This window comes from Durio zibethinus, chromosome 3, assembly GCF_047325235.1.
Source record: "Durio zibethinus cultivar Kanyao isolate XHJ-2024 chromosome 3, ASM4732523v1, whole genome shotgun sequence".
In the NCBI taxonomy this organism is placed as follows: domain Eukaryota; kingdom Viridiplantae; phylum Streptophyta; class Magnoliopsida; order Malvales; family Malvaceae; genus Durio; species Durio zibethinus.
Window position 1 is genome coordinate 33,056,859 of NC_143164.1, and position 15,726 is coordinate 33,072,584.

A 15,726-nucleotide genomic window follows, 5' to 3' on the forward strand; every position below is an offset into this window, starting at 1 on the left:
CTTTTTATTAGGATATCTACTACTTGTTGCTTTGTAGGAACATAGGTTATACAGATCACTCCCATATCAATCTTCTCTTTGATAAAATGCCTATCATCTTCCACATGCTTTGTACGTTCATGATGCACTGGATTATGAGCAAAACTTATAGCAACCTTGTTATCACAATATAGTTTCATAGGGTATTCAGCTGTTATTTTCAATTCTCCCAAAAGTCTCTTCAGCCAGATAAGTTTGGAAGTTCCTTGTGCAAGAGCTCTAAATTTTGCTTCTGCACTACTTTGAGCAACAACAAACTGTTTCTTGCTCCTCTATGTGGCAAGATTAACCCAAACCTTTTTAAAATACCCAGAGGAGGATTTTTTGTCTTCAATTTATCTTGCCCAACTTGCATCTGTAAATGCTTCCACATTTCTTTGTTCATACCAGGTGTGGCCTTCAAATACTTTAAGATTTGATATACAGCTTCAAGATGCTCCTCAATTGGAGAGTGCATGTATTGACTTACTACACTAACTGTGAAGGCAATATCAGATCTTGTATGAGACAAGTAGATCAGCTTTCCAACTAGTCGTTGATATCTCCACCTATCTATGGGAATTCCTCCTTTCTTTTCAAGTTTCACATTAGGCTCTATAGGTGTATCAACTGGTTTACAGCCACACAGACCAGTTTCCTTCAAGAGATCAACCGTATATTTTTTTAGGGAACAATAATGCCGTTCTTGCTCCTTGCAACTTCCATCCTTAAAAGAATTTTAGTTGTCCAAGATACTTAAGTTCAAATTCTTTTCCAAGAGTCTTTTTTAACCTTTCTATTTCTTCGGTGTCATCACCTGTCAATATAATATCATCCACATAAACGATCAAAATAGTCTTTTTTCCATGGGTGAGTGTTTGAAAAAAAGAGTATGATCAGTTTGTCCTTGGCTAAATCCATGTCTACATACTGACTTTGCACAACGATCAAACCACAGAGAAACTTTTTCAGTTTACATACTTTCCTGTCATTATTTACCCTTTAAAGCTAGGAGTCAATTCCATATAAACTTCTTCATCCAACTCTCCATTCAAAAAGGCATTCTTGACATCCATTTGGTGTAATGGCTCGTAAAGATTAGCAACTAGTGAAAGCAATACCCTCGTAGTATTCAATTTAGCAATTGGAGCAACAGTGTAGTCCACTCCAAAAGTTTGAGTAAATCCCTTTGCAACTAAGCGGGCCTTGTGTCTTTTTATTCCACCATTTGAATTATACTTAATAGTAAACATGCACTTACATTCAACTAGTGTTTTTCCTCTAGATAATTCCACAACATCCTTTTCAAGGCTCTCATCTCTTTAAGTACAGTAACTTCCCATTTTGAGATTTTTAAAGCTTCATGAATATTTTGTGGGATTTTAATACCTCAATCTTTTCTATCATATCACAAAATATAGTAAACAAATGGTTGTAAGATAATTGGACAAAGGGTGTTAAGTGCATGATGTTACACCTTTCTTGAGTGCTATAGGCATGCCTAGATCATTAGGCGGAGCATTCACTGGTGATGGTGCCGCAAGCACAACATTTTTTTATTCAAAATTTACTTCCGGATCAGTATTCACTAGTGATGGTGTTGTAGGCTTAGCATTTTCTGATTTAGAATTTACTTATGGATCAAATTCTTGACAATGCGATTGGGGCACAAAAGTTTGTACTTCTTAAAGCTGTGGTTTACATCGTGAATAAACACGGAGTTCTATTTTTTATTGAGGACTAAACATAGATGAATCTGCCCTTGTTTCTACCTTAGCTTCTGATGGTGACATAATAGGAATAGTAGATGTTATAAGAAGTGGAATGGAAAAATCCCAAAGCCTATCTTCACCTGGTATCTTCCTCTGAAGAATTGGTTTTGGGTAAAAAGGTTGACTTTCAAAGAATGTGACATTTAATGAGATAAATATTTGTTTCGTGGATGGACAATAACACTTATACCCTTTTTGAGTAAAAGTACCCAGTAAAGATACATTTTACAGCTCTAGATTCTTGTTTCCCACGAGATAGACTTTTATTGTGAACAAAAAATGTGCAACCGGAGGTAAAAAAGTAAACAACCTAGTTTGTGGATATTATTTAAGTAACATGTTTAATGGTGTTTTGAAATTGAGAACTCTACTAGAAAATCTATTGATCAAGTATGAAGTTGTTAAAATAGCATCTCCCCGAAAAAACTTAGAAGCATTATTGGTAAACATGATAGCACGAGCAACTACTAATGAATGACAAATTTTATATTCTGCAACCCCATATTGTTTTGTTGGGAGGTGTTAACACAAGAATTTTAGTGAAAATTCCCAATTTCTTTTAAATGATCACCAAGAATTGAAGTATTCCCCCCCATTGTTTGTGTGAAAAATTTGGATTTGAGCTTGAAATTGCGTTTGAATCATTTTATGAAATTGCTGAAAAGGTACTTAGCATCAGACTTAAGTTTAATAAGTAAATCCAACAAGCTCGTGTGTGATCATCTATAAAAGTTATGAACCACCTAGTTCCAGTTATGTTATTTTCCCATGAAGGTCCCCAAATATCACTATGAACGAAAGAAAAAGGTTTAGCAAATCTATATGGATAACTAAGGTAAGGAGCATGAGTGTGTTTGACAAGTTGACAAGTTTCACAATGAAAGGAATGAACATCTTTATTCTTAAAAAGGGTAGGAAAACGAGTTTTTAAATATGGAAAACTAGGATGTTCTAATCTATTGTGTCATAACATAATTTCACTATAAACAGAAACAGAAACAGATTGACCACTTAAAGCCAAAACTTATTTATTTACTTGTTGAGGATCCTCAAGATAGTACAAGCCTTTATGCTCCTTAGCATTACCAATTATCCTCCCTGAAAGTAAATCCTGAAACTCACAAGGATAGAGCTTAGACACACAATTCAAATCCTTAGTCAATTTACTAATAGACACTAAATTACATGCTAAATTAAGAACATGCAAGACTAAAAAGTGTCATATTAGAAACTTTAATGCTTGTTTTTTAGCAACAAAGGATAGTGATCCATCAACAACATGAATTTTAAGGTTTCCAGGACATGGATTATATGTTGAAAACAATTAATGGCATCCAATCATATGGTTGGACACCCCAAAATCTATAATCCAAAATTTCTTAGAATCTGATTTTGCACCCAAAGCAGAGAGATAGTTACTTTGTTGTGCAATTGTGCACTTTGGAGTAAGTGTACGAATTGGTTCAATAGTCACCTCTGATCCACTCTCGCGAGAGGCACCAATTATGGCTGTTTTGGCCATTAGAAAAGAAAAAACAAGAACAAACCTTTCTCTGATACCGTGAAAACAGAGATAAAAACAATGTTCTTTGAGTATTCTTTTATTAAAAAGAAATCCCCAAATATATAGAGAAATCGATATGTACAAAGAAACCCACAAAATCAAGACCTAATCAAGACATAATCATCCAAACATAGAAAGAAACAAAAGACCAGAAATATAAATCCCACAAATCAGGAAATTGATCCTAATTTGATACATAATCTGTCAACAACAAGAATGGATAAGGACAAGGAAGGGAAAAGAAAATTGACTCAACGTTGCAACTTTTATTTTTTTAAAGCAGACAGAGTCCAAGAGTAGCAAACCTGAGACTGTCAACTGCACTGCTCTGTTTCATAGTGCTTGAACTGAGAAAACAGCAGGTCCCGTGGCACAAGAGCAAGCACATGCTGCTGCATATCCCGGTATTTTCCTAAAGAGGTCTCTAAGTAAAATAGTATTAACAAATTAATTAGTTAGGTGAACTAAAACTCCCTACGAGGAACGGTAATGCCAAAACAATGGCAAACTCTACTATTTGAATTTTACCAATCTGTCCCTCAATCTATAGTTGGCTTCTTTATCTTTTATGCAAAATTATTTCTTCAACCACGATTCTTTTGGAGCATAATCACCTATTTGTACAACTTAAACAATTTCAAATATAAACCCTATGAATCACATGTCCTCAATACCATCTTGAGAAGGAAATTAACAGAGCTTGTTCCATGTCAGAATGCAGTTGAAGCTTGTGAAAGAATATAATGAAAATCCCAGATTTATCTTGTATTGCACACATGTACAATGAATGCTCGAAAGTGGGCACTTGCAAGTTTTTCAATGTAAGTGTTATGGATTGCAGCAGGGAAACCCGGCCATCCCCTTTTCTTTTTCTCCTCTATGACTTCATACCCAAGGATAAAACATCAAAAGAAAATTTCCTTGTAGTATAAAATCATCCTCACCAACCAGATTTTTTTTCTTAATGGCTAATGGCTTCCATTGCCTCACGTACCAAACGTAGCAGTCCCTCTACATCTTGGAAATTAAAATCAAGAGCCTTTTTCACACAATATATAACCTCCCCACCTTCAGCCCCTCCCAAACTTAAATTAGCATTTGCGAAAGCACTTCGTGATTTCCTTGAAGCTTCCATTGCGTAATTCACATCCTGTGCCTGCATAACATCACATTTGGTTTTGGTTATTATAGGTTATTGAACTTAAATAAGATATGCAAGCCAATAGAGCATAAAATGACATGATGTATGATAGTAAGAGGGAGACAACAGATAAAAGTCATGGACAAGACTACAGAACCTTTTTGTGCTTGAAAGTACAGCTGCAAAACCACGTGGATTTCAACATACAGAAACCAGTAGCCTTTGGGTCAAGGTATAGGGGGGGGAAGAGGAGTGTGAGAATGCAAAAAAGGTTTTTGGGCATTAGACCAAAAAGAAAATCTTTTTTGGGTGGAAAGGTTTGTGTGTGCTGTTGGGAGGGGGGGGGGGGGGGGAGGTGTTCAATAATGCTTTGACGTTCATACCATTAAAAACACATGAATTGCACTTTCAAAATTATATATAAGCAAAATTACACTTACAAAATTGAGCAACCGCACAAAGTTAGGACGGTTTCGAGTGGAAATAACATGATTTCCAGCAACCTGGGAAGAGCTAACACCTTTTGAAAGAGCAACCTTGTCTGCTGTTGTTGGGTGGTTTAAATTATCAACATCCGAGGCAGAAGAAGGAGGAGACTCACCTGATTAGGAAACAACCACCAAATATCAAGAACAGAAGTTAAACTTATCTATCAGTTTGTCTCATTCAGTGCAATATTAACATTATTTATAAAGATTTAATGTCCATGAAGGAACATAAAATAAAATACAAAAAATGGCTATAAAAGGGGCTGTGGAGACTGAGAGACTGATGCTGAAAACATCTTTTCATTTGCATGCATGCCAACCAGGCCTATCCTAAACTTAGATCCAATAGCAAATTTGTAAAAACATCTTACATATCAAATAGCAACTAGAGCACTGATGATTTATAAATTCATGTCCACCTAATACAGAATAACAAATATGTATGTCTGTGTGTCTCTCTGAGAACAAATAAAAAATAAAAAAAAAACCAAGAACACATTCAAGGTATGAAAGCAAAAAGAGACATGCTGTAAGCAAGTAAACTGGTCGTTTATGCAAAGCAATCAATTTCAGCTCTGCTTCTAAGATGCAACCCTCTGATGCAGAGGTCTTTTCACAAATTAAGGAACGAAATTCCAGAGTAAATATCAGAGGCTAGTGCTCCCTGATCACTGACCGCATTAGAGCCAGTAAACAACAATTTACAAGTTTGTGGGCTACACAGACTAGCAGGAAGGTTTCAGCCAATACAATCACTGGGTTCATTGAATTACCGGGAGGAACCATTTGTAAAGCAGTCTGCAGTATATGTCGATCTCTACTTGCATTGGCATGAGAGGTATAGATGACTCTCATATATGCCACCTCCGTACACTTGTAGGCCAAAGAAGCAGCAGCCATGTCCTTTAATCTCTCATATTCATGGGCACAAAATCTGAAATATTAATTGGTAAACAAACAAAAATAAAAGCAAGTACCAGAAAATGAAATCACCCTGAAACAAAATGCAATTAACAGAAGATTCCACATTGCAGGAATTTTTTCAACTAAAACAAGATCAAGCTTCAACAAAGTGCTACAAAAGAAAGAGAGCATCGGCTAGTGCACCTAATATTTAACTTACTCGCAGAGTTTTGCAGTGCTACTATACATTTGCACAGACTGAATCATCTCTCCATGCTTGGTACCCTCATTGTTGCAAGATTCTAGTAGAGAAGCACTATGAAGAAACTTCAATGCTGCCTGGAAGTAAAGTGCAGTGCTCTCCACATTTGATCCAGAGTTCTGAGGGAATTTTTTAAAATTAAAATAGAAAAAATCAAGCTTGATAGAGGCTAGGTCAAAAGAAAATGCAACAAGTTACAAGAAAACATAAAGGTAAAACCTTGACACGATCAGCCAGATGCTTTAAATGTTTAGCCTCCTTCAAAGCATTGGTAGCTGCCTGACTTGAGGAATCCTTTCTCATTGGACTCCGGGCATTAACATCCCTGATTCTTTGTCCACCTGATGCAGTATGTCTTGAACTACTGTGCTGAGTCCCATTTTGATGATCAGCCTTTTTTATTTGTTTTTGTACCTTCAATGCATCATCACCTTGAGATCCATCAGCTCCATTTCCCTTTTGAAACCCAGAAACTGGGCAGGGGCAACAAGTCAGCAACTCTTTTTGAGTTTCTCCAGAGTGTGGTAATGATAGAGAGTTCCCTCTCCCAGAGGCAACTTCTGCATGATCAGATTTGTCAGAGTGGAATCTCTTTGTATATTTTTCACCATAGCCATCCTGCACAATATTCTGCTTCACAGTAGACATTACATCTTGACCTCCAGTGGCATCTGGCTTAGCATCTGGACAACCAATATTTGATTGACTTTCTCTTTTACTGCTCTCACCAGACAATTTTCCCACTGATTCTTTATTATCAACAAGTCTATTCTCACCTTCATCAGAGTTGACTCTGAGCCTCTCCTGAAATTTATTTCTACCATCCCTAGGTTTTACCTCGTATGACGGCACACAGTCTTGCCATTCATCAACAGAATCAGATTTCAAATTACGACTCCAATCCTTAGACCATGAGGATCCCTTGCCTAACTTTCTTGGCTGAGTGACATTGGTATTGCCATGTTTGTCATTCTGATTTTCTTCATCAAGGTTTTCATCCATTGTTGTTGATTTACCAGCATATTGAGCCTCTTGGCCCAAATAATCAACACTGCCATTCATAAATTGGCCTTTCCTGATATCAGGAGAAGACTCAATTGGTGGCCTAGCTCTACTGCCACCTAATTGACCACCATCCTTATCCTGAACATCAAGTATTGACCCATCTTGAGCTGCAACAGAAGTTTTTTCCTTCCGTACTTTTCCTGACCTGTCACTCCCACCATTATCTTCACCATCTGAGCATCTCCTTGGATTACCTGCAACAAAAAGCCCAGCATCACAAGACTCATCTTTTCCTGCAATATTCCCCCTTGCCGATGAAAGTTTATCTGGATTAGCAATTCTCATTGGAGATGAAGAAACTGATTCTACCGGTGAGCCTTTTGTTTCATGGAAGCCAGGTTTTGATTCATGTGAACCAGAAAGCTTAGATGAGCTTGAGGTAGCTGCCAAAGAAGGTTGGGCAGATCCAAAATCCCTTTTAAATGAATCCGTACCATCCAAGCTATGTTGAGACAGGGTGCAACCTTGATCTTGCCCAATTCGATGATTCTTTGAATGTCTACTTTTTTTCTCCAGTTTGCTACTGCTTTTACTTGCAGAGGATTCCTTCCCCCCAGACTTAGATTCCCTGGCCTTCTTTTCTCTCATGTAGTCATTTTCGCTGAACTCTTCCTTCACAAACACTCTGCTATCCTGGAGGTGATTGCCCATACCTTGGAGGGAACCTGTATATAATTGACTATCAATACATTCATCAACTTTCCTCTTTCTTGAAACTTCCCCACCATTAAAATTCGCCAGATCCAATGATCCATCAGTTAAAACCTGAACTTTGTCCTCTGGTCTTTTAGCAGAGACCTGTTGTCTGTCATTATCCAACTTTGAATCCATATAAGAAGAGCATTCACTGTGTTTAGGCTGATCCTTTCCTACTGATGTGAAACGCAAACCATTACTTGTGCTAGGACCCCCCTTACCAGCATGCTCAAACATCCAATCTTCATCAGCAAGATGCAAACTTTCAGCCTTAATTTTCTTGGAGGCGCTTAAAGAATCTTGATCAGCGATCCTTTTGCCTTTCATTTTTGAAATTTTGACATCATCTATTTGCATGTTTTATAAAAGCAACACATTATATAATTTAGAAAAATATTTTTTACAAGCACAGTAAATATCAGTTTAAAAAGAATACCTCCATCAGAACCGTGTTCCAACACTTTATGCTTCTCTTTCTGCTTATTTTTGTGTTTCTCAACAGGCAAATCACATTTGCTTGGGTGCTGTAAAGCAGGTTCACTTACCACAGGAGAGCGAGTCACATCAGTTAGGCTTCCTGATTGAACTGATGACTGCATGTTCTTCTTAATAGTAGTTGGCCCATCTTTATCCATTGCATTTGATATTTCTTTTAAACCATGTTTCTTCCTTCCAGAAGGGGGAATGGCATGTGAACCGAAAATTTGTTCGTTTTGGTTAGGTTGCAGGGCATCAGCTGAGGATAATCTGGATATAATACAGCCAGGATTACCTTGCAGATTAGTTTGACTCTCTACAGCAGGAACTTGATACAATGCAAAAACAGCTCTTGTAGTTTCGTCCTCATCAACACTGCAGCGATTCATAGCAGGCCTAAACATTTACAAGCCAAACATATTAGAGATTAGAAAGAGGGAGAAGAGAAGAGAACTCTTTCCACAATCCATCACAAAGTTAACTATCAACACCAATGATTTCATATTCACTCCAACACCATTTTAACAATAAATATGTATGAAAAACTTAGTTGTCTGAACCATTAAATTGCATTCATAAAAATTTAGAAGAGGCGCTGATAAAGAACTTACAGCCAGTTAAGCATGCTGCATGACCACTTCTTGGGTAAGTCAGCAGGATTTATGCTTACTGGAAGAAGACGCCACTTCTTGCACTTATCACAATGAACCCAATTGTCTGTTACCAATACAGTAGCTGCAGTTGCAAGGGAAGTTCCATCAACATTCGCATTGGCAGAGTTAGAAGCACCATCCACAGTTGCTCTAGGGTGTGATTCAGTTGACGATAAATCCTCAGTTCTCTTATCAGTTAGTCTATCATTATGTGCACTTTTAATGGCTGATATATCTTTTTCAATCTTATCTGCTTCCTTCAGCCAATCTTCAGAATGAATTTCTAATGAACATGTTTGGTTCTCTTCCTGTTTTGATTCTCCCATATCTCCAAAAAAATCTCTATACCTATCTTCATCTTTTCGAAAAGGCCTTTCTAATTTTTGGTCTCCCGAGTCCCTTTTGTTTGTATAATTTGCCACATGTGCGGTCTGCTTATTTTTCAGCATTGAGGAAGAACCAACCCTCAAGCTTTCTTTTGGTACCTCTGCAGCTAGACTGCCATGGCCCTGACTGCCTTTCGATTTTCTTTTTCCACCAGAAGTGGTATGCTCCTTTGCAGTGGTCAACTTCATATTGTCTTGCTCAGGCAATATACCTCTCTGGCTGATCTTCTGCCCGGTAGGATCTACTGGTTCACCATTAAGAGCTTCGCTACCTTTTAGAGTATTAGACTCGGCTTTGACAGAATCATAAGTTTTTTCTGCTTTATTGTACCCATCTTTTCTCACATAGCCTGAATTATCCTCCAGACCACTCGTCTTTCGTTCCTCCAAAACCTTTTGAGCAGAACCAGCCCTTGGATTCTCCCAGCCGATCTTTTGGATGCATATTGGCTCCACTGACTCCTCCATAGCTACATCATGGACACCTTTATTTCTTGCTATGCCCTTATTTTTTACCTTGTCAACAGCAGAATATGAATTAGATAAAAGAGGAAGCTTCAATGTTTTCGAAACAAGCTCCTCACAAGCCAATGTGTCAATATCTACTTCCTTCTTTGACACGCTACCATTGTCATTCCTTATTTCCCTGTTATTGCCACCCTTCCTTTCCATTGGAAAATCCTTTTTTTCCACTGACTTTGCTTTCTTGTCTCCCACTAATATTCCATCACCCTTTCCAGAATCTGATCTATTCTCTTTTGGAATCTTTTCCTTTACAGTCAAGTTAAGTAGATGATCAGGGAGAGGTGATAGTAGTGCCTCCCCAGGCACTGGGAAGGAAGTCATAAACTGCTCAAAAACATCAAGAAAAGAAAAATATTCTGATCACTTCAGGTACATCAGATGTAAGAAGGTACACAGTTAAAGTAAAAGAGAAACGTTCTTTTTATGAGCAGATTAACAAAATAGTAAATGGAGGATTTACCTGAAGAATACTGGTCGGAGATTCAAATAATGGCTCTTGAGTCTCCCGATACATCCCTTTACTTTCAGAAGGGCTCTCATCTAAGGAGGAAGATGGTGAGACATCAAGGCCAAGACCATTATAGATTGCAGCATTTTTTTGTGTGGACAAGTGATCTGAACCCACTTTGATTCGCACCTTCAATGTTTTCGGGTCTGGCAGATTAGCAGCTTTCTTGTTTGCAAATTCGCACCTAGAAGCAAGCACAGCATGAGTGGATGTTATGCTGACCTCTTGTTTAATTGAATCATTCATAGATGGTGCCTTTAAAGTAGGGAGGGTTCCAAAATTTGTAGGATGTGGTCCACATCTCAGTGACTGAGAACCACTTGCCCAACATGCTGAGTTATGACGGCCATCCTATATAAAAAACAAACTAAGTACTCACTTTAACTTGGGACTTCTCAAATCAACCAAGATCCTTTGAAAGATTCCTCCCTTATAAAAAATTAACTATATTTCCATGGGAGGAAAAGAGATAAATAGAGAAAAACAATACCTCCAATTGAATATTGTTTGGGGATCTAAGTGCATTGCAGCTCTGAACTTTTAGCGGACTCTTCAGATGTGACCAACCAGGAGAACGTGGATAAGTAGGCAAGAATGATCCATAACCATCAAATTTAGCCCCTGCAGGAATGTCAAGAATCCCAAATTCATCAATTTCAAATAATGAACTCCAACTTATGGTGAGTCTTGACCTTACAAGAACCATGATTCTCTTTTTGTTGTGACTTACCCAGATTCTCTGCAGATACTCCACCTTCAAAATCTTTTTGAAAATGTCCAAGAACATGTTGAATTTTCTCATCCTTAAAAAATATTAAAGGAGCCACATATCACAAAAAGATCATAAAACACATGGAGAGAGACTAACAAGAAGCATGAGACAAGTGAAAAGACGTTAGGAAATGCCCACATACATATACTACTACATCATACAGTTAGCAGCTAATCCTCCAGAAGCAGTAAAAATACAGTGAGACTATCAGCTAACTAACGTGCTTGAATCTTACTCTTCTAACTTCCAATCAGGAAATCTCCAATATTACATTCAAGATTACCCAAATTAAACATCAGTAACCTTACATGGAAATAAAAATTAGAACAATGCCACTTGAATCTTACTCTCCTATCTTCGAATTATGAACGTTACATTCAAGATTACCATGATTAAACATCACCGACCCTACATGGAAACAAAAGTTATGAGCAATGACCCTAGAAAACAGTTGTCCAACTCACATCCGACAACTCTAAAAACCCTAAAACCATTAATATACCTCTACAAGAAAAAGCTTCATCTATGACCACGCTAGACATGCTGCGGAAACAAATTCTCTACACTTAATTAAACCTTTTAAAAACTAAATTCTCCAGATGCTACATCATAAACCAAACATAACTTGCAATATTATAATAAAAAACTAAAATATCAATCATATCTTATATTTCTAAAAGCAACTCAATTAAACAGTAAACACATTTCAATTGAAGCTACAATATCCAACATTGCAATTAATCAGCATAGAAATCTTAACTTTGGATCTAAAACACAATAAAAAATAAAAACAAGTCAACACAATATAATTAAACATTAATTAAAGAAAAAAAAGAAAGCTTTTTGCATTTAAGAGAAAATAAGAAGTGCCAAATTTTCTTACAATGTAAGAGAGAGAAGATAGATCATTTTTGGTGCCGGTGGTGGCATCATAATCATCGCTATTGTTATTATAAGAGCAAGCCTCTCCTTCTTCAAGCTCGGTCTCCTCCATTTCTCTACCACCAAACCCTAACCCTAGCCCCTTCCTCGCATCATTACTCGCTAACTAAATCATTCAACAAAAAGAAAAGAAAATTTTAAAAAAGTAACCTTCACCCCAATTATCAAGTTCTCAAATGTAATTTTCTACTATTCGAAACCCATAATTTTTTTCCGACAAATTTTAACAACTTCCCAACACCCACCAAGGGGATCAAAAACCGAAACTAGATCACGAATCCAAACACCTAACCAAAATTTTAAAACGGTTCAATTTCCAAACCAAAAAAATAAAAAAGCGATTTAAACACAAGTATCTCTCGAAAATTTTTTAGTGGTTTTTTTTTTTTGGGTGAGATCTCTTTAGCTGTAATCGATGATTAGCACAAAGAGAAAGAGTAAGAGAAACAGAGGGACTCCCTGATTTTGTTGTAAAGAGCAGCCGCCTTTTTATTTTTTATTTATCGCCGTCTTTTTTTATTTTAATTTTCTTCTCCTTCACTGTCTTGGAAGGGAAATATTTTAATCATTTGTAGAGTAAAGAAAGAAAACGGTTTTTTATGAAATTTCGTTTTAACTAAAGCTTTTTTAGAAGAATAAACATACGTGATTAGGGATATAAATAATATATTAGTATTTATAAATTATTTAGATTTAATTTAAATAAAATTTAAATTTGATTTGATTATTATCGAATTGAGTTGAGTTTGAGTTTAAATAATTTGACTCATCGATTGAATCAAATTTAAATATTTTTATATTTGATTTGAGTAATTTATAAGTTTAATTAAATTTTTATATTTAAATATATTTTTATTATTTTGATTAATAAAATATCTCGAATTTAAATTTGAATTCGAGCACAAATAATCGAACTCTTATTGAATATAAGAATTAAGTTTATTTTTGTATATTAATCGAATTTAATCGAACGAGTTTGAGTAATTCAATTTTGATTATGAATCGAACTCGAACTAAAAAAATAAAATTCGATCGAGTTTGAATCGAATATCGAGTCGTGAGTTAAGAGTTGAACTTGAATTTAAACTTTTCATTATATCGATTCAACTCGATTATACTTTTAATGATGATTGATGCAAACATCAATTTAACGTGAGCAAATTACTCTAATCGCAAAAATTTTCTAGGAATGATGAGAAAAATCAAGCAAAATGCTTCTAAGGACCAATTTTTCCATATGAAACTGTGTCACAAATTGGTTGTTTTAGGAGGAAGCAAAAGTTTACAATGATTCATAGCTGTTTTTTTTTCTACCACATGATCAAATTTATCCATTACGAAACAAGTTAATTCAAATATCAAAGAGAAACAGATGACAATTAATTTATTTTTTTTTCAAATAATAAGATACAAAAATAAAATGTTGTTTTAATGCACTTTTATTTCATCAAATGTAATATTATGATTGAATTTTAAATTTATTACATGATTTTTTTATTTGTAATGATCAAAAATTAAATTTTGATTATTAAAAATTACTTAGATAAATGATAAAATTAACTTCAATAATATTAAAAACAACAATTAAAATAAGATTATATTAAATTAGATATTATAATAATAAAATTTAAATTAATTATAAAAAAATATATTTAAATACAAACATAATAATGATGATATAATTAAATAGCACAATCACTTGTTTAAAAATAAAATCGACCGTTATAATTAAAAGATTTTTTCATTTTCACTAAGCCTTTCATTTTCATCGTTGGTAAACTTTTCTTTGTCATCACAATAACTTTCTTGCTAAACATAGCACCTTCGGCCGCATGTATGTCAGGTGGCAAAATGCAGCATGTCAAAAACCTTACTAATTTTTTTTTTTCTATATGTCTTGGAAAATTCATAATTTCTGGATAATTTCCTTTTTATTACATAGTATTTCATTTTATTTATTTTAATAAATTTTGACAAAATGGAAGTTTCCCTACTGTTTGGTAAAGAGAAGCTGTTCAAAAGTCAACTCTTTGGTTGAACCAAGTACAAATAAATTAACCATTTTGCTTCGCACTATCAATATTTTTTTATTATAATTTTATAATTGTTTAATTATAATTAAAAATTATATAAAATTTATTATTTAAAATGTTAAGTTTTATATAAAATTTTAATAGATTTTACTTAGTTTTAAATTATAATGTGACAATTATAGATTTTTTTTTTTTGCTTTGATAGACAAACCTTAAATTTGAACCTTTAACATTCAATTTTATTTTATTTTACTTTCTGTTTTATTACCTCATCCGTCAACTTCAAAGTTAGGAACAATAATTATTTGATTTTATGTTTTTTTTTTTCTCTCTTAATTTGCCCTACTTTTAAGGCATCATCGTTAATTTTATTTATTTATTATTACTTTAATTTGAACGTAAAACTCGAAATAGTTGCTTAGATTTACAAAACGACTAAATTCCATTTAATAAAGTCACAAAGAAAGGAACTTGCGATTTTCTCTTTTTACATTAGATATGAATAGAATGATTCACTTTTTCAAGCTTATCCAATGATTATTCTCAAGCTGCCTAGCGTCCACCAACTTTGATCAATAATAATTTGATGGAATAGGTGAAGGTGGCATTTTCACTAATGGGCGTGACTACTTTTTAAGAGTTGATGTCCATTCGAATTTCAACCAATTGGACATGGTTTTTGTACTTTTCAAATGGAAATAAAAAACCAAGTTATGACATTTTAATATGATGCATGCTACTAATTAAATTTGACGAAAATTTTGATGTTTTATTCAAATGGGGGTAAAAAATATATATTAAATTTTAGAGATGAATATAATTTAAAATTTTTTTATAAAATTTAAGTATAAAAATGAGTAATATAATACTCGTCATGTATCCTTATGTATATTTAAGTATATAATTAATAAATAAATTTTATTTTAGATTAATTAAAATTAATATATTTTATTTAAAAAATATTTAAAATTACATAAATGTTCATGTAAAAGCTAAAAAATAAATTTTGATTTTTTTTAAATTTTTTTAAAAGTTAGGGTATAGAGATTACCTGTATTTATTAAATACCAACAAAAATGAGAATAAAAATAAATATGAAATATCTATTAAATATAGGTATAAAAATTGATATAAAATAAAAAATTAAGGATAGAGATAAGAAATATTTTACTCATCGCATATCTTACCCGTTAACATTCCTACTAATTAAGACTCTTGTGTTTTTTTTTTTTTTTTTTTTTTATTTATAAGTAGAAAACTAGTAGTACATTATTGGTTTGTGATGCAAAGATAATTATTAGTAAAACCAAAATCCAAATATTCAAAACAACAAATATATTGATAATAAGATAACGAGTACAAATATTATGTTAATAATAAAATATCAAATATGAATAAATTGTAAACTTAGACCTTAATTCTCTTTTAAAAAGTAACAATTATTAGATTAAATATGAATTGTTTTGATAATTTATTAATAAAATAAAATACAGTTGAAAACATGAAAATTAAAAAAAAAAC

The 15,726-nt window shown here is 34.0% G+C and overlaps 1 protein-coding gene across 6 annotated transcripts; it reads right to left on the minus strand.

The window, feature by feature from the left end:
• Positions 1-2,668: 2,668 nt before the first annotated feature.
• Positions 2,669-12,611, minus strand: LOC111283908 (cysteine-tryptophan domain-containing zinc finger protein 3-like). 6 transcript variants are annotated; one of them, XR_016341007.1, is made up of 12 exons: positions 12,114-12,611; positions 11,189-11,261; positions 10,949-11,079; positions 10,411-10,809; positions 8,998-10,274; positions 8,346-8,782; positions 6,368-8,229; positions 6,107-6,267; positions 5,757-5,917; positions 4,936-5,096; positions 3,660-4,510; positions 2,669-2,901 (listed from the first exon to the last, which is right to left on the minus strand). XR_016341007.1 is itself a non-coding variant. In XM_089758528.1 (11 exons), exons 3-11 carry the CDS (start codon positions 10,981-10,983, stop codon positions 4,316-4,318), a joined length of 4,548 nt encoding a protein of 1,515 aa, XP_089614654.1. In that variant the 5' UTR covers positions 10,984-11,079; positions 11,189-11,261; positions 12,114-12,611; the 3' UTR covers positions 3,365-4,315. The 6 variants fall into 6 exon arrangements, 4 of the variants coding, with proteins under 4 accessions (XP_089614654.1, XP_089614655.1, XP_089614653.1 ...); XR_016341006.1 differs by having other exon boundaries at positions 6,368-8,256; XM_089758528.1 differs by lacking the exon at positions 2,669-2,901 and having other exon boundaries at positions 3,365-4,510; positions 6,368-8,256; positions 10,411-10,642.
• Between the last annotated feature and the right edge of the window lie 3,115 nt (positions 12,612-15,726).

Bases quoted from the DNA above. Each gene is read 5' to 3' on its own strand.
- LOC111283908 (XM_089758526.1), bottom strand. From the start codon at position 12,224: ATGGAGGAGACCGAGCTTGAAGAAGGAGAGGCTTGCTCTTATAATAAC. The intron at 6,268-6,367 runs GTTTTACCTTTA...AAATTCCCTCAG, and splicing joins ATCTGGCTGATCGTGTCAAG to AACTCTGGATCAAATGTGGA. The intron at 4,511-4,935 runs GTAAGTGTAATT...GATGTTATGCAG, and splicing joins TTGTGCGGTTGCTCAATTTT to GCACAGGATGTGAATTACGC.